At 44.9% G+C, this 17,669-nt stretch overlaps 2 protein-coding genes across 3 annotated transcripts in view; one reads left to right on the top strand and one right to left on the bottom strand.

Moving 5' to 3' along the window:
• Window positions 1-13,986, top strand: part of DNAH10 (dynein axonemal heavy chain 10) — a 48,042-nt gene extending 34,056 nt beyond the window's left edge. The window contains exons 55-74 of the mRNA XM_031059436.1: window positions 176-393; window positions 737-958; window positions 1,516-1,663; window positions 2,466-2,745; window positions 3,098-3,327; window positions 3,935-4,208; window positions 4,856-4,960; window positions 5,444-5,598; window positions 6,350-6,504; window positions 6,697-6,880; window positions 7,444-7,644; window positions 8,758-8,967; window positions 9,346-9,441; window positions 10,048-10,219; window positions 10,636-10,767; window positions 11,059-11,270; window positions 11,345-11,512; window positions 11,725-11,905; window positions 13,039-13,184; window positions 13,569-13,986. Of these exons, the coding sequence (XP_030915296.1) occupies window positions 176-393; window positions 737-958; window positions 1,516-1,663; window positions 2,466-2,745; window positions 3,098-3,327; window positions 3,935-4,208; window positions 4,856-4,960; window positions 5,444-5,598; window positions 6,350-6,504; window positions 6,697-6,880; window positions 7,444-7,644; window positions 8,758-8,967; window positions 9,346-9,441; window positions 10,048-10,219; window positions 10,636-10,767; window positions 11,059-11,270; window positions 11,345-11,512; window positions 11,725-11,905; window positions 13,039-13,184; window positions 13,569-13,715 (3,636 nt within the window). The 3' untranslated portion in view covers window positions 13,716-13,986. The remainder of the gene's footprint in view (window positions 1-175; window positions 394-736; window positions 959-1,515; window positions 1,664-2,465; window positions 2,746-3,097; window positions 3,328-3,934; window positions 4,209-4,855; window positions 4,961-5,443; window positions 5,599-6,349; window positions 6,505-6,696; window positions 6,881-7,443; window positions 7,645-8,757; window positions 8,968-9,345; window positions 9,442-10,047; window positions 10,220-10,635; window positions 10,768-11,058; window positions 11,271-11,344; window positions 11,513-11,724; window positions 11,906-13,038; window positions 13,185-13,568) is intronic.
• A 22-nt stretch (window positions 13,987-14,008) lies between these two features.
• Window positions 14,009-17,635, bottom strand: CCDC92 (coiled-coil domain containing 92). Of its 2 annotated transcripts, XM_031059470.1 has the most exons (4): window positions 17,497-17,635; window positions 17,164-17,205; window positions 15,851-16,625; window positions 14,009-15,426 (listed from the first exon to the last, which is right to left on the bottom strand). In XM_031059470.1, coding segments are annotated over exons 1-4 (948 nt in total). In that variant the 5' UTR covers window positions 17,627-17,635; the 3' UTR covers window positions 14,009-15,425. The 2 variants fall into 2 exon arrangements, with proteins under 2 accessions (XP_030915330.1, XP_030915329.1); XM_031059469.1 differs by having other exon boundaries at window positions 14,009-16,625.
• Between the last annotated feature and the right edge of the window lie 34 nt (window positions 17,636-17,669).

Below are 17,669 nucleotides of genomic sequence, written 5' to 3'. Positions count from 1 at the left end.
TGATGTGTGTTTGAGATGGGGAGAAGAGAGTGACAGTGTCAGTTATTTAGGCTTACAGTGTTTATTACTAGAACACTGGTATGATACCACCAAAAGAAATGTGAGAACTTACTACTTCTCTCTAAAATCCTTCTGTCCTCTGACACTCTTGTGTTTCCTTCAAAATGTACTCTAGGTGGCCAGGCTAGAACGGAACTACGAATTAAGTAAGCGGGAACTGGAAAGGATACAGGCAGAGCTGGCTGCCATTCAGGAGGAGCTTAAAGCTTTGGGGGAAAAATTAGACCAGACATTAAAAGAAAACAAAAAGTTACAAGAAGAAGCAGAGATAATGCAGAGAAGATTAGAGGCTGCTGACAAGCTCATCGCTGGCTTGAAATCTGAGAATGAGAGGTAAGTCTAGATCCAAAGAGGATCATTTTTTGGCATCAGAGGTTCATGTGTAGGGGATAAAATCTACCAGGTGGAGACATTTTTGAAAATGTTGCTTTCTATGGTGTTTGTTTCTGAGAAAGGCTATTATTGGTTCTGAGCTAATATCCATTAGCTCTTGGAAAATAACTGAGATTAAATGGATGAAAATTCAGATAAACTCTGTGTCTGTGGCCCCCATAATAGCAAGAGAAAACTGATTCTAAATTTGGGGGGTCTGTCTCAACCTGTCTGTAAAGTAGCAGGAAATCCTGCACATAAACCTCATCTTCCTGGTACAGAATCTCCCATATAATTATTTCAGGTGGACAGAAGAATTCAAGGAATTGGAAGTAAGGAAGGTGAAGTTGCTTGGAGATTGTCTGCTTGCTGCTGCCTTTCTGTGCTATGTGGGAGCCTTCAGCTGGGAGTTCCGTCATGAAATGCTCTATCAGGTGTGGCAAGAAGATATTGTCTCACGAGAAATTCCTGTCAGCCATCCATTCAAGTTAGAGAGCCTCCTAACTGATGAAGTGGAGGTTAGCAGGTATGTCCAGTCAGGAGACCCAGGGACTCTGGATGTGACATTATAAAGTGGGAGTCTGGAGCTGAATCTGTAGCACAGAATTGGCATTGTGGGTGGAGGTGCACAGCCATACCAGAGAGAGAATCTTACTTTCATGTCCTGATTAACAGGGGCCATTTGTTGTAAGAATCTGTTGTACTTAACCTCCAGGAACATTCACTGAACTTAAACATGTGTAATACCATTTCTAGGAAGTTTATCAGGAGTTCTCTATAAAATATGTTTCCATAACCTAACAGGTGTCTTTTCATTGGCTTCAATGGGTTTGGTATTAAAGCCAAGCCCAGGGAGCCCATGTATCAAGTACCACAGGATTGCTCACCTAAGGCAGCAGTCAGTGCTTTGAGTAGTGCAGCTACAGTGAGTCAGTCTGGGCTGTGACACTGTCCCCAGAACCACATGCACTGTGTGTGTGGCTGATTGTGTGCTCAGTGAGTTGCATCATTTTGCTGACAAATGAAATGTGCTGCTCTCCCAGTGAGTTTTCATCCCAGGTCTTTGGTCCATTCTGTTCCCAGGTGGGTTTCTGAAGGATTGCCCCCAGATGAGCTGTCTGTCCAGAATGGAATCCTGACAACGTATTCCAGCCGCTTCCCACTCTGTATTGACCCACAGCAGCAGGCATTGCATTGGATTAAGAAGAAGGAAGAAAAAAATAACCTGAGGGTAAAGATGGAAGATTGCTTTATCTCATTACTGATTGTTTTCAAAGCTGCATAAATATCTGTCACCTTGAATGGGGAACCAGTTATATAGCACAGAATTATTGAATGGTTTGGATTGGCAAGGACATTCTAGTTCCACCCCTGGCCATGGGCAGGGACACCTTCCACTATCCCAGGGTGCTCCAAGCCCTGTCCAACCTGGCTTTCAATACTGCCAGGGATTGGGCAGCCACAGCTTCTCTGGAAACCTTTGCCAGGGCCTCATCACCCTCACAGGGAAGAATTCCTTCCTAATATGTAATTTAACCTTGGCCTTTTTCAGTCTGAAGCCATTCCCCCTTGTCTCATTGCTAAATGTGCTTGTCCAAAGTCCCTCTCCATCTCTCTTGGAGCCCCTTTAGGTCTTGGAAGGTGCTAAAAGTCTTCTTGGAGCCTTTTCTGCTCCAGAACAACCCCAGCTCTCTCAGCCTGTCTGCACATGCAGAAAGAGTCTAACCAAAAGGCTGGTGCAGATTGTGATTAAGCTCAGCTCCAGGATGGAACTTCCATGTAGGACAATAAACACACTTAGAGGCACAGCTAGAACTTTAAAGGGTAATTTCCAAATGGAAATTATTCTCAACTAATCAGAAAAAAAACACCTTTACTGTTTTGTGCAAGTGCACTTTATATCATCTGTGAGAGGAAAGACAAAAAGCAGCAAAAAACAAACTTCATTAGTGTTGGCAGCTACTGCAAAATAATAATGTACAGCAAATTGAATATCAGTTCTCCTTTCATGTTTTCCCATTGTTCTCTTGCAGATGGCTTCCTTTAGTGACCCAGATTTCCTGAAACAACTAGAACAGGCCATAAAGTATGGAACCCCTTTCCTGGTGCACAGTGTTGATGAATACATCGACCCTGTGATAGACAATGTCTTAGAGAAGAATGTCAAAGTTGCACAGGGGCGAGCATTCATTGTGCTGGGGGACAAAGAGGTTGACTATGACAGTAATTTTAAAATGTACCTGAACACCAAATTAGCAAACCCAAAGTATTCTCCCTCTGTGTTTGGCAGAGCTATTGTTATCAATTATACAGGTAAGCTTAAGTGTGTATATAATAACAAAGTAGGGGTTATGCTGTTGTGCAAATTTAGGGCCTGGGTCATTATCTCGATGAAACTAAAAAACTCATACTCTCCCTTATACTCAGCATCTGATTTAATAGAAAGTCCTTCTCACTTCTCTCTTCTAATCTGCAACTGAGCTAAAAATCTCTTCCTGTCCTGGTCAGGTGAGGATGCTTTCGTGGAATCAAGATGCACAGTCATTAACCAGATCACTCTGTTGCATTGCTGTAGTCTTATGAGGGGCCTGAGATTAAATAAGTTGCATAAAAAGTGTCCTGTGCTTACAAAACTCTCTGCTCTGTCCATGTGTTGTACCTGCAGTTACACTCAAGGGCCTAGAGGATCAGCTGCTCAGTGTCATTACGGGTTTTGAAAGGAGGGAATTGGAGGAACAGAGAGAACGTCTCATCCAGGAGACAAGTGAAAACAAAAACCTGCTGAAAAATCTGGAAGACACTCTCCTTCATGGACTGTCAACTTCCACAGGAAACATGCTGGACAATGTGGAATTGGTGCAAACCCTGGAGGACACAAAATTCAAAGCTACTGAGGTACCAGCTCTGGGCTTTTTGGAAGGGTATCTATGGACAGAACATGGTCATTCCTTTTTCATTGTGCTTCCATTTTTCTCCTGAAGTTTGCAAATCGTTTGAAAGGAAATGGCGAGTTTTCTCATGAATGTGTTGCATCTTTCAGTATTGGGCACTATTTTATTGATCAGAGAACCAAATCCTATCTTCAGGGAAGTCCTTAACAGGACCAAAGTAATGTTTGTTTACAGTTCTAAGACAAAAGAATCCATCCTTGGAGTTTTCAGGCCACAGCTGGACGAAGCCACACTGGACCTGATCTAGTGGTGTTTGTAATCAAGCTTTGGGCAGAAGTTGAACTAAAAATCCCCAGAGGGCCCTTGCCATACTCTTTCCATGATTTTTTGTAAATCTTTGCTGTTACTTTTCATAAATATACAGGGTGGGATTAATTTTATCTAACTTTAAATTTTTATCATTCGTACAACTTCTTTTGAGTTACCTGCCCAGATTCCCTGTACAGTCACACAGAGAGGCAGGCACTGAGCAGTTCTGATTCCTGTGGTATAATAGATCCACTCTGGATCAGCACAGTAATTACAGGTGCATAAAACCCCTGTCTGCCCAGGTGATTGAGAAACTGAAGCTGGCTGCGACAACCGCAGCAGATATCGACCTTCTCCGAGATGGCTACAGACCAGCTGCCAAGAGAGGGGCCATTCTCTTCTCTGTGCTGGCTGAACTGGCATTTGTCAACATCATGTACCAGTTCTCACTGGTCTCCTTCTTGGAGGTTTTTGGATTCTCTCTTCGGAAATCCATGCCCAGTCCTATTCTTCCTAAGAGGTTAAAAAACATCATGGATACACTGACTTTGAGCACCTACAACTATGGCTGCACAGGTTAGTGCTGTTTAACCAGGGGCTGAGACTGTGTAGTGCAAATGAAGGTGAAGCCATGGCTTCATGTTAAAGAGGCAGATTACCAAGCAGGGAATTCAGTGATGTTCAGGTCTCCTGGTTCACACTTTCCTCCCTGCTATTTCTGTTAGAAGAACATTGCACCTTACCCATGTAGCTCTTGCAAAAATGTTTTTCTTAACACAGTTACAAATGGTAAAGGCAGCCTTAGAGCTGTTCACAGGGGCTGTATTGACTCTTAAAGCCTGACTCAAAGCTCCAGCTTTGATCCCCTGATCACAGAAACATAGCATTGTTCAGGCCAGAGAAGACCTTTAGGAATATCAATTCCAACTATATCAATTCCAACTATCAACCAAATGATCTTTGTGGGGTGACCAGATCATAGAATCACAGAATGGTCTGGGTTGAAAGGGACCTTAGGAAGCATTTGGTTCCAGTTCCCTGCCATGGGCAGGGATGCCACTCACTAGATCAGGTTGCTGAGGGCCCCATCCAAAATGGCCTTGAGCACTTGCAGGGGTGGAGCATCCCATCAATCCCACAACAGATGAAGGATGTGGATTGAAAGATTGCTCCAGTTCCACAAGCTTTTGCAGCTGATCTTTGAAAATGTCCTTTTAACGTAGCCTTGTTCGAGAAGCACAAGTTACTATTCTCCTTTGACATGACTGTCAAGATAGAACAAGCTGAAGGCCGAGTTCCACAAGAAGAATTTGATTTCTTTTTGAAAGGTAAAGTGAATATGTATATGTAAGTATGTAGCTCTACGTAGCAATAGCTAAAAGATCTTTTGAAGAGAGATCTTTGACTAGAGATGATTTACTATGAGCCAGCACCTCAATAAGGGGAGCTCTCCCTCTGAGGAGAGCTGCACGGTGTTGGGTTACACAGACTGGGGATCCTGCTATTTCTATTTCACATTAGCTAATTGTTAGGATGTTATATGAGTAAAGGAATCTGTAGTTATTTTCTGACTATGTTGTAGTTATTTTCTGACTGTGTATACATAATTTTAGAAACGTTTGCAAGGATAAAACTCTGGCTTTTGCAAGCACTCAGAAAATGCCATCTTTCCCTCAGCAGACCAGTCTAATCTCACAGTGCTTCCAGGAACAAATTTCCACGGGGTTCCTGTGTGCAGAGGGGCTGTGTGAGTGGTCATGCACTGGAGGGTTTCTGACATGGACACTGATCTGCTTTCTGAACGTGCCTAGGCAATATTTCCCTGGAGAAGAGTGCCCGAAAGAAACCGTTTGCTTGGCTGCCAGATCAAGGCTGGGAAGACCTAATTCGCCTGTCTGAGCTATTTCCTGAGAAATTTGAATATCTTCCAGATGATGTGGAAGACAATCCAGATGAATGGAAAAATGTACGTGCCTTTTTGCAATGCTGTTTTCTCTCCTAGTTTTTCTTCTGGTATTAAATGGTCAAGTGTGATGCAATGTGTCAGCAGTCCACAGGGGAGATGTCACTGTGGGCTTCTTCCCTCAAGGCCTTTCTTTGCTTCCTGTCCTCAGTTAGTGATTGGCTTATTTGCAGAAGAATTAAGGATTATATTATTTAAAAAACAAACCAAAATACTTTCCCTGGTATACTGTAGATTTTTTATTTGTCAGTCAAATGCCTTAGAGGAGTTATTTACTCTGTTATATTCAGTGGAAATTTTCTGTTCATTTCAGCAGTCAACATTTCACTGGTGTTTTTGTACTGCTAAATTGTGTTTTGATCTTCTTGTGGCAGTGAATTCTATAGGCTATTGACAAATACAGATTTCCTTTGTTCCTCCTTTAGCTTCATTCCATGTCTTCTTGCTTTATAAGAAGTCTTCCTGCAAGCAATCTGTTAATACCTTTTTGCTTTTGATGCTATTTTCTATATCTTAAGAGAATTAGTTGACATAAAGTGAAAGTACAAATGTGTTTCTGGACTTGAATACTTTATACTGAAAAAGTTGGATTTTTCACATTCACCTGAACTTTTAATATTTATTTGCAGCTGATTGACTTTCTTTGTTTTTGTTGTGCCTCTTGGCCCCTCATTCATCAAATTGAATTTCTCTTTCCTAGTAATTTCCCTGACAGAGCCACTGGGTTTATTTGTGTGCTGTCTTTTCTTGCCAGTGGTACGACACAGACGCTCTGGAGCAGATCCCATTGCCAATGGACTACGAGGGCAATGTCACAGACTTCCAGAAGCTTCTCCTGCTGCGCTGTTTCCGGGTGGACCGGATGTACCGGGCGGTGATGGACTATGTGACAGTGACAATGGGCGAGACGTGAGTCCCTCTGCCCTCAGATCCCCAGCACAGCACTCACACAGAGCTGCAGTTTGCCTGAAGAGCAGAGCAGGGGCTGGGTCTGAATGATTTCCATGTGCAGTCTGTGGTGAGCTGTGCCCTTGGTGTGCAAGGCTCTGTTCCCACATGGAGCTCTGCAATCACCCAAACCACTGGGTTTTCCCTCTGCAGGTATGTGCAGCCCCCTGTGATCAGCTTCGATGCCATCCTGCAGCAGAGCAGCCCTTTCTCACCTGTGGTTTTTATCCTAAGTCCTGGCTCTGATCCTGTCAGTGACCTCATGAAACTGGCTGAGAGATCAGAATTTAAAGCAGATAGACTCAAATTCCTGGCCATGGGACAAGGCCAAGAAGAGGTAACTTGGATGGGAGGGTGGGGATGTGCTGTGTGCAGCGAGTGTGAATTGCAAGCCATGCTCCTGATGCTCTGGGACTGATCAAATTTCCTTTCCATAGGTCTGCTCCATTTTAAAAGGAATTACTCATGGTTCTGACATAGATTTGTCAGTTTGGGAATAACATTTTACTGAACATGAGAGGGGCCATTTGGCTGACTGGCTGCTGTTCTGGGTGAGGGTAGATTCAAAATCAGATTTTCAGCTGTTCAAAAGCAGAGATGAGAACATGTTGCTGTATATGGACATGAGGTGGTTGAAAGTTACAGTGGTTTGCTACCAAAAGTTCTGCTGCTTCTCCTGCCTTTCCAGTGACTTTCCTTTTTGTTATGGACACTAAGCCAGGATGTCCAGGGCTTAACAGCTGATTGAATTTGCTATGATTTCAGTCAGTGGAAGAACTCCTACCAGACTCATTTAGAGCACCACTTTCCTAGCAGGAAAACCCACTGCCTGAGCCCATCAGAGGCAGTTTGTTCTCAGGGTAAAGGGAGCCTTACAGATGGTTCTCCCTCTGTCCTCAGATCGCTCTGCAGTTGCTGGAGGAAGCAGTGGTTCATGGACATTGGCTCATGTTGCAGAACTGTCACCTTTTGGTGAAGTGGCTTGTCCATCTGGAAAAGGCTGTGGAGAAAATCACAGATCCTCATGAAGACTTTCGCCTCTGGCTGACAACTGACCCAACTGAAGGCTTCCCAATTGGAATCCTGCAGAAGGCCTTAAAGGTGGGGAAACCCCAGCCAGGAGGGCCTGTCCTGGCTCTGGAACTCAACAGAACAGGCTGGCTCTGGGAGGAGCCTGACCTGAATGCAGCACACTGGCCCAGGCTTATGAACTCACTTTTTATCTTTATTTAAGCCAAATCCTTTTTTATCATCATCCTGTTTATTTTCCTGGCATGTTTCCTTTGGGTGAAAACTGTTCAGTAGTTATTTCAAAGCAGAGGTTTGTGAGTAAACCTGGAGATGTGACAAATGGTCTTTAGGTTTAAATGGTGCCACAAGTGAGGAGTTCCTGGAGACAGAAACAGCCCTGTCAGCCCTGATGCTGCAGGGCAGAGCCAGGGCAGTGTCAGGTTGGCAGTGCCAGTGGAGCAGATGTTGGAAAGTGGATAATGGTTTCCAGCTGCTACTTCAGGCTGCAGTGTTTATCACTAAAGGCTGAGCTGATTATTTTGAAGGCACAGGCCATGATTCTGCCCTTATGTTCTTTTCTGTGGCTGCTTCACTGCTGCTGTGGTGCCCTGTCCTGTAAACATTTATTTCATTTCACAGAGTGGAAAGCAGTGGCTCAGTGGCAGCTCTGGGCTGTTCTCTCACTCCTCCTGCAGTGGGAAGGGAGCCTGAATGGATCTTTAAGGCTGCAGATCTGCACTTTTGGGTCTTGCCAGGAGCAGTGAGAACTGAGGTTTTTGAGCCCTTTGAAAAGGCTGCCAGGAAGCAGCTCTGGCACTTTGATCAGCAATAAAGCCATGTTGTTAAAGCATCTCACTGTGAGGATATAGGGCACATTAAAATGTGTAAAGTACTGGTATTTCAGTAAATTAGATCTTCAAGTATGAGAAATATTAATGTCTTGCCAATAATATGACTAATTCCAAAATAATATAGAGTTCTCTTTGCATAGGTGTGTTTACTTTGATAAACTTAAAAGGTCTGTTTCCTTTTAAGTTTCATTCCTTAAGGAAGGAAATAAGAGAAAATCCATATTTGACAGGCATTTGGAAAACGACTTAAAATGTCAAGTTTGCATTGTATAGCTTACTTAATGTGATATATTTACAACTTATTTTCCTCAAGTTATCCAGTATTTGATGGCTTCCCTAATTATTTCAATAGGTTGTTACAGAACCACCTAATGGTCTAAAATTGAATATGAGAGCCACCTACTTCAAAATTCCCCCTGAAGCCTTAGAGGAGTGCCCACATCCTGCCTTTAAATCCTTGGTCTATGTCCTGGCATTTTTCCATGCTGTGGTTCAGGAGAGAAGGAAGTTTGGGAAGGTTGGTTGGAACGTACCGTATGATTTTAATGAATCTGATTTCCAGGTAAGAAAACAATTGCAATGGCTCTTATATTCTTGAGTAGCTCAGATTACTTTTGAAAACACAGAATGTATCCAGCTTTAACCTTTCTCACAATTAGATTTTGCTTAGTATTTTTTTCTGCTTCTGAGGAGTCATGTAGACTCCTGATCTTCTATAATGTCAGTTTAGGATGCTAAAAATTAGATTCCCAATCTTTCATGTTTTTATTGCCTCTCTCATGGGTTTCTTTTCTTAAGAGAATTTATACTTAACTTTTTAATTATTTCAGAAAGAAATAATTGTTAGTTTTCAAACAAGAACTATATTAAATAAAACCTATAAATATGTATATCTGATTTATGAATCTTCTTATCTCACATGTTCCAACAAATTCACTAGGTGTGCATGGAAATCCTTAACACCTACTTGACAAAAGCTTTTGAACAAAAGGATGATCAAATCCCTTGGAGCAGTCTCAAATATCTTATTGGGGAGGTGAGTGCTTCAATGCCACAGCAATTCAGATTAATTGTTTCCTTTCTGCATGGGCTGCATCAAGTAAAGCTGTGAATCTTTCCTGGGCAGGTTTGAAACTCCAGTGTAGCCCTGAGCAAGGGCCTTAATCTCAGTCTCAGGGAATTAGGGCCACTTTGTGCACCTGCACAACAGGGAGTCATGCTGTTTAATTAATTCTGAGAGAGCCCCTGAGACCTGTGCTGGAAGAGCACAGGGTTGTTGGCACGTGGGGTATCACTGGAGCTGCACAAATGTGTGCTCTCAGAGCTGGCACTGCACTGGCAGCTGCTGCAACATGAAGTCCTGCAGGAAAATGTTACTTTGCTGGTACCTCAGGAAGGCACCACTGCACACAAATCATCCAGATGGGTGATGAGGAGTGCCCAGAGCAGCTCTTTCCAGACCAAGGCCAAATATTTCCTTTCTGTCCCCCTGAGAGGGGACTGGAGATGTCCTTGTGATCCATCACAGCCACTGCAAAAGCAAAGAGCATTTCTGACCTTTCAGTGCTTTTTTTAAACTGTATTTTCTGCTCCAAAAGGCAGTGCTTTTGTTGTCAGTAACATTGATATCACTGATTCCCAGGTCATGTATGGTGGGCGTGCAATCGACAGCTTTGACCGGCGCATCCTGACTGTCTACATGGATGAGTACCTCGGGGATTTCCTGTTTGACACATTCCAGGTGTTCCATTTTTATAAGAGTGACACAGTCGATTATAAAATTCCAGATGGGAAGGGAAAGGATGACTTTGTTGGTAAGAAATGCCTCTCCTGCCACATTATAAAAAAGTCTGCTTCCAGTGTACCTTGTCTCCATACTTCGCTGCTGGGTGTGAGAAGTTGAACAGAACACCAGGCACTGCTGGTGTATGGATTGCAGTGTTATAATCCACTGCTTTACAGGAGCAGTCCTTTGGAATGTGAGCTTGTCACTGAGCTCCTTGGGTGTTCAAAAAAACTCCAAAAAACTCTGAAACCACAGAACCTCAGTAAAGCAGCATGCTAATTTTGTTAATGATATATTTCTGTGGGGGAGTCTCTGTGTTTAGAAGTATTTATTCTGTGCATTACTTCAACACCAGGTTTAGCATTTGATTTTTTTATTCAAGCAGAGCAATAGCAAAATTGCTGTGGTGTTCTGGTTAGCAGAGCCTGTGTGGTTGTATTCCAGAGGCCATAGAAGCTCTGCCACTTTCCAACACCCCCGAGGTCCTGGGCCTTCACGCCAACGCCGAGATCGGGTATTACACGCACGCCGTGCGGGACATGTGGGTCCACCTGCTCGAGCTGCAGCCCCAAACTGGTGAGGGCCCTGTCTGAACTGGGTTTGTGAACAGGAAATCTCCAGGGCCAAGTGCTGAGCCCTGGGGACAGGGACAGCAGCCCCTGTGTGTGGGAAGTGATCCAGGGGCTGTGTCTGGCCTCGGGGAGCAGCTCAACACCTGCCCAGAGGCACAGCTGGGGACATGCAGGGCTGTGGGCAAAGATCAGAGCACAAGAGAGGAAAGACTGATGCCAAAAGGTGACTCAGCTCTCAACCTCCTCTCAGAAGATTCAGTACAGATTTAGTCTCACCTGAATTTTTTGGTTTCAGGTGAAACTGGTGGAGGAATTAGTCGAGATGAATATATTGCAAATGTTGCCAAGGATATAGAAAACAAATTACCTCAAGTATTTGATATTGACCAGATACGTAAAGGATTTGGAGTAAATATTGCCCCTACGACTGTGGTGCTGTTGCAGGAACTGGAACGTTTTAATAAACTCATTGTTCGGATGGGAAAGTCCTTGGCTGAGCTCCAACGTGTAAGTAAAATCCCAGCAACTCCCTGGGACCAGCTGGGCTTTGCCTGCCCTCAGAACTCTCACCATTGTTCCAGGCCTTGGCTGGGGAAGTTGGAATGAGCAGTGAACTGGATGATGTGGCTCAGGCTCTCTTCAATGGGCAGATTCCTGGGATCTGGCGGCGGTTGGCCCCTGACACCCTCAAAACACTTGGAAATTGGATTATTTTCTTTAGAGCTCGATATGACCAGTACACCACCTGGGTAAGCAAGTGCCCCCACACAGCCTTTTGTTTTGTTAACCTGCACAGTGTGCTGTGCAGGCTGGGGCAGAGGCCAGTGAACACTTCAGGTAAGCTCTTGAACTAGTGCCAGCACTGCAAAACTGTGGCTGCAAGGCAGACTCAGCCCAGCTCCTCTCCAAGGGCAGTGCAGGGTGAGTGCCAGGTGCTGCCCATCACTGTCTCTGGCTGCAGGTCAACGAGGGTGAGCCTGAGGTGATGTGGCTGTCGGGCCTGCACATTCCTGAGTCCTACCTGACTGCTCTTGTTCAAGCCACCTGCAGGAAAAACAGGTGGCCCCTGGATCACTCCACCCTCTACACAGAGGTAACCAAGTACAGGAAAGCAGAAGACATCACTGAAGGGGCTGCTCAGGGTAGGTGTTTTCACAGTTGTTTGGCAAAACCAATGAAGTAGTTAATTGGTGAGAGATAGAAATAGCTTGGTACACTAAATTACTTAGCTTAAACCTCCTCAGGCATTTGCTCTGGGTTTGCATTTCACAGTCCTCATGATTTCCAGCTGGGAAATAGCTGGGTTCTGTCCCTGCAGAGCTCTGTGTGCATGAAGCACACTCTTCCCACCCACAGGCAGGGACTTACACCTCTCCCTTGCTTGATCTCTATATATACATACATACATATATATATGTGTGTGTGTATCAATATATATATATATATTAAAATTTTAAAAAGTGTGTGTGTGTATATATATATATATGTAAAGTAGGTCTATATATGTGTGTGTATGAATGTATATAAATATATATATGTGTATATATATGCTTTTTTAATACATATATATATTTAAAAATACAAAAGTGTATCTATATATATGTATATGAAGACACACTGATTTCTTTATGCTTAGACCATTACCAGTTCCAGCAGGCTTGTAAAGATCTATTTACATCACAAATAACGTATTGAAATGTACTTAAGCAAAAAGCACCTAAAAATATGTATAATTTACTATGTAAATATCTCTTTATGAGCTCTCTATGCCTAGCACTGCTCTAATAACTAAAGATAACAAGCTGGGTACAGGGAACAGCTAAGCAAGGCTCTCAGTACCAGTTCTGTTTGGGAACAGAGGAGGGGAAAAGTCTCATTTTTTAAAAATCTAAATGCTGTACTTGATATTTGTACCAGAACAACTGTCCTGACCCTTCACCTGCTCTCAGTGACCCAATGATCAGGCCCAGGGGAGTCACAAAGCTCTCTGTGACTTGGGCAATTGGAGGGCAGCAAATCACATTTATTCCTGCTACTGTTTATCATGTGTAGTGCAACTGAGACAATTTAATTTGATTTCCTAATACAGCTGGATGATAAAAACAAAGCTCTCAGAAAACTGCACCCTGTGCAGCTGCAGTTTGAAATGCAGTGTGTTTGTGATGATGACTGTAGTTTCCAGAGCAGGGACTGCAGGAACACTTACCTTCAAAGATCTCCTAGATCTTTTCCAGAAGCTCAGTTTACCCAAATGTTGCATTTTCTGCCTTCACAGGCTGCTATGTTTCTGGTCTGTTCCTGGAAGGAGCAGACTGGGACATAGAGCAGGGCTGCCTCACCCAGAGCAAGCCCCGTGTCCCGGTGGTAGAGCTGCCCATCCTGAAGATCATCCCCATAGAAGCACACAGACTCAGACTGCAGGTGAGGCTCCTGAATTTCCTTCCTTCTGCTGTCACACTCCCCAGCTGGCAGGCTCTGCCCTCTCTGCCCAGAAACTGCATTTTATCATTACCACTCCCATATGAAGCACCTGGTTTAACACTTCTCCTTACACTCCCCATTACTACAGTTTTTTCTTCTGAGGGAGCTGATGCATTTGCTGCCTCTTTTCCCTTCAGGCAGTCTTACACTACCCCTACTCTTTCAATTATTTCCCATCCCCAATAAACAACATAAAGGACATTTCCATTTTCTGGGTAGTGGCTATTTAAGACCTCTAACAAACAAAGTGAATTTCTGAAGCCAGTCCTCTCTCCTCGAGAGCTGTTTGCAGTGGCTCAGTGTCTGTGCTGCCTCCTCCTGCAGAACACGCTGCGCACCCCGGTGTACACGACCTCCATGCGCCGCAACGCCATGGGCTTCGGCCTGGTCTTTGAAGCTGACCTGTACACCACCAGGCACATTTCCTGGTGGGTCCTCCAAGGCGTGTGTCTCACCCTCAATGCTGAATGACAGCCAAAAAGAGGCACCATGTTCTTCCCCCGGAATGAAACTCTGAAGAGGCGCAGGGAAAAAACCCCTCAACCCAGGCAGAGATCCGGCACCATGGGTGGGGCTGTGTTCAGTTAGGCACACCTGACTTTAGTTAGTATTAGCTTGGTTGTATTATACTCCCAATAAATGTGTTTAAGGAATAGTGTATTTTTGTAATTTGTGTTTCCTTTTGGAACGGCTCCAAGCCAGTCTGTGACTGCAAAGAGAGAGTAAATTGGTCCCACACACACAAAGACTAAGGTTTGCCTGGGTGGTTGTAAGAAATGTCTTTAATTGCCCAAAGCATCACTTCTGCACTGCCTGGAAGCGGTGCCTCCCACCAGCCTCCAACAAGTGGCAGGGTAGGTCACTCATACAACACATGACCATAAAAATATGGTGCCAACAACCAAAGTAACCAAACCAGCTGCTGGTTAACGCAATACACATAAAACCAGTAAACCTCAGAGTAACAACCTTGCTTTAACCAACCCCTTTCTGATCCCTCCCCACCACTTGTGAAACAAATTCCTTCCACAGAGCCAGCAAGGCGCGAGGCTGAGGTGGGTCTGGGGCTTTGGGACAGCGAGTGCCAGAGGGTGCAGAGGGCAGAGCCTCGCCCGGGATCAGCCCTGCTGGAAGGGTCATGCTGCGGGAATGGAGCGGGACCGCGGGCGGGAGCGCAGCTCTGCCAGGCCTGGCCGGGGACGCTGACAGTGGGCCAAGGCTCTGCAGGGACACACACCAACACAGCTGCAGGAAAAGCTTACAAGGGGCAGACTACAGCTGGCAAGGGAAGGGGAGAGGGCAGGCAGGGATCCTTCATCAGCTGTCACAGAGAATACACGTTCCAAAATTTTAAAGGCACATCATAAGCTTAGCAGCATTTGGGAGCCAGTGTTTCTTGCTGGTCCTACTCAGAGGCTGCAGACAAGAGTGAAGCAGAAGTGAACAGAATGTAAGAAAAATGGACAAACTAGTGCTCCTATCTAAAAACTATATACCCTCCCAGCTCCTAGTATGCCTTTCTTTCCTAGAAAAAACAAAAAAAATAATCAAGTAGTCTAACAGCTGTTGGGTCTACCTGCTACTTACTAGAAAGGAGTAGGGGAATCTGGTCAAGTGCAAGGCAAGTCCATCCCAATCCACAAGGACAGAAATCAAGGATGCCAGGTTCTCCTGTATGGATCAGTTACATCACTTACAAGTAAATACTCACATTTTAAAGGGGCACCTCAGGTTTCTAGGCTGGCAGCAGCCAGCACTGTCTGATGATGCCCAGAAGAAGACTAAGGTTTTTAGGAAACAAAAATAATCCCTTTACAAAAAAAGTGCAGGTTAGAGCATAAAGAACCATTTCCATATTGAATAGCCAGTTACATTTCCTCCCTGAAAAGGAGCTCTGAGCCACTATAGAAGGTGCTACAAGTGCAGTGTACTGACTAGCATAAAATGTGTTGTGAAGCTATTTGATTAAAAAAACCCAAAACGATCCCCACAAACAACCCAGTGTTCATACTCTTTCTATGAGGGTTTTTAACCCTTTAAATGATGCTTCCCCCACCCATATTTTACTTAAAGCCACAAACCAAAGTATTTAGGATTAATCAAGTAGTGCTTGCTGGGTAGCTGGGGGCGTCCTTAGGTCATTAAAGTGAATGTACACGTGCCCAACTTTCAGTGCTGCTGTGGCTGTGGCAGAGGTCAGTGATGGCTCTGGACTGCTCACACACGCAGTGGAGACAAGAGACCCCCTGCCAGGTCAAACATTTCCAGCCAACACGTGTGGCTGCAGTGTGAGGGAGGGGTGTTCTCTCTAAGAATGCTCACTAACGCAGCCCGTGCCTTTGCCCACACGTGCAGTTACACTAAATGGAGCAGCACTTGGAAGCAAGCGGTCAGGTCCCCCTGATTTGGCCACAGCATGGAGTGGTTATATACCTTGCCATATGAACACAGTCCTAGGAGGTTTCGTTAGAGCAAAATGTATTAATGATGTACCCGGGAGGAGTTTGGCATGCATGGGGCATCAAAAGAAACTTCACCGCAGGTGCTATTTACCCTACAGGCTCACAGTGCATAACCAGCACAGAACAGCGCTTGCGTGGTGCTCTCAGACAGTTCTGTCTGTCCCCGAGTGCTTTCTGACCACTTTGCTTCCATGGACCTGATCCACTGCCAGGGTCTCCACCTCCTGCGGGGGCTGTGCGGGCGCGGCGTGGTGGATGCGATGAGCGACCCCGACGTGCGCCTTGTGCGGCTTCTCGCGGGCGGGGCTGTGCGACTCACCGGGCGCGCGATCCGAGGGGATCGGTGGGATCACCAACGGCCTCTCCTTGATCAGATGCACCTCTGCCGTCTCCCTGGCCAGCAGGAAGGGCGTGGGATCGGGCATGGCATCCACGGGCTCTCGCAGCACCAGCTTGCGGCTCTCCGAGCCTATTCTGTAGGCCTCTTCGAACTCGGGGTTCAGCGGCGTGGACAGGCTCTTCTTCATCCTGCGCCGCGGCGTCTCGGGCAGTTTGTCCTTGGGAGGGGACGGTTTGTAGCTGGACAGCACGGGGCTGCCAGAGGGGGTCCCCTCCGAAGTCCCGCTGGCACTCATCAGCTTCTTCTTGGCCGCGTGCAGCTGAGAGGTCAGGTAGGCAATCGTGCTCGCTCTCTGCTCCAGTTCACTGGACAACATATTGAGCTTATGGCTTTTCATTTTTAACTCTTCCAAATACTTCTTTTCTCTTTCTTTAATAGTGTTTTCCAGCACCATTATCATCGCGTTCTTTTGTTCAAGTTCTTTCAACAATTCAGTGTTTTCAGCTTCTTTGATTTTCAGTTGAGCTTCAAGATCTTTGCACTTACTTTTGAGTTCATCACTTCTTGAACCACCACTTTCTAGAAGAACAGGAGAAGCAGAAGTGTTTCAAATTAACAACAACCATTATGTAAAGCAGTACACAAGGGCTCCTCTTGCCATCCCTGAGAGGAATCCAAAAGACAAAATTCAATCATCCCACACCATCCCTGATCCAGGTTAACCTCAGGGAATTATTTTATTCCTGCTCTTTACCTGTTGTTAACACAAAACATATAAAATAACTAGGACCTAGTGTATACAAACACACATATATAAATATAAAAGCTTTGTGGTTAATTACAGCACCAGCTCAGCTAAGTTTTAAAAATAGTCTCACTCTTCTGCCCCTAAAATTGGTGTTCTGTGTTCCCATATAGCAAGCAGGGAACTGTCTAGTGGAGTCAGCAGTTCCAGGTGCTATTCCTGGATCTTTCACAGATTTCCTGTGTGACCTTGGGAAAGAATTTTTGACATTTACTTCATAAATAAATAAGTCTGGAGAGTAGAAAAGAAAATACAAACATTGAGAAAAAAATAAAATTGAACATTAAACAAAAAAAGCCATGTGTTCCTTACCTGATGAATCTGAACTCTTTACAGTCAGCTCATAGGTTAAATCTGAGGAAAAAAAGTTGTTTATTTTTGTTAGAACATCATCATGGAGCCCATACATCACTTGGTGAGCAGATTTACAATGACAGTTTTCAATCAATACAGAATTAACTCTTCCCACTGCCCAAAGCAAGAATAGGAGATTCACTGCAAATTAGCAAATACGTATAACAACTGAACTATCAGCTTTTTAAAGAACAAATGAAAAAACTTGGCTTTGATCAGCCAGTTTGCCGTGAGATACAAACTGCAGACCCTAAGTCCACCCTGGGCAGCACCCCCCTCAGGAAGGGGTACCTGTGCAGCGCTGCTGCAGGCGGCGCAGCTCCGCGTGCAGCCCCTTCAGGGTGTTGGTGTGCTCCCGCTGCAGGAACAGCAGGTTCTTCTGGGCACTCTGCAGCTGGTTCTCCAGGGTTGAGGTGGCCATCTTGACCCTGCCAGGGAACAGACATGGAATTGTGATGGTGAGT

This window comes from Geospiza fortis, unplaced genomic scaffold, assembly GCF_000277835.1.
Source record: "Geospiza fortis unplaced genomic scaffold, GeoFor_1.0 scaffold145, whole genome shotgun sequence".
Lineage (NCBI taxonomy): Eukaryota > Metazoa > Chordata > Aves > Passeriformes > Thraupidae > Geospiza > Geospiza fortis.
Note: the sequence above shows the minus strand (reverse complement) of the source record. Positions and strands in the feature narration are given on the sequence as shown.

Coding starts and splice junctions, on each gene's coding strand:
- CCDC92 (XM_031059469.1), bottom strand. CDS start 17,626: ATGGCCACCTCAACCCTGGAGAACCAGCTGCAGAGTGCCCAGAAGAAC. Junction 17,206..17,496: donor CCTGCAGCAGCGCTGCACAG/GTACCCCTTCCT, acceptor TTTTTTCCTCAG/ATTTAACCTATGAGCTGACT. Junction 16,626..17,163: donor AAAGAGTTCAGATTCATCAG/GTAAGGAACACA, acceptor CTGTTCTTCTAG/AAAGTGGTGGTTCAAGAAGT.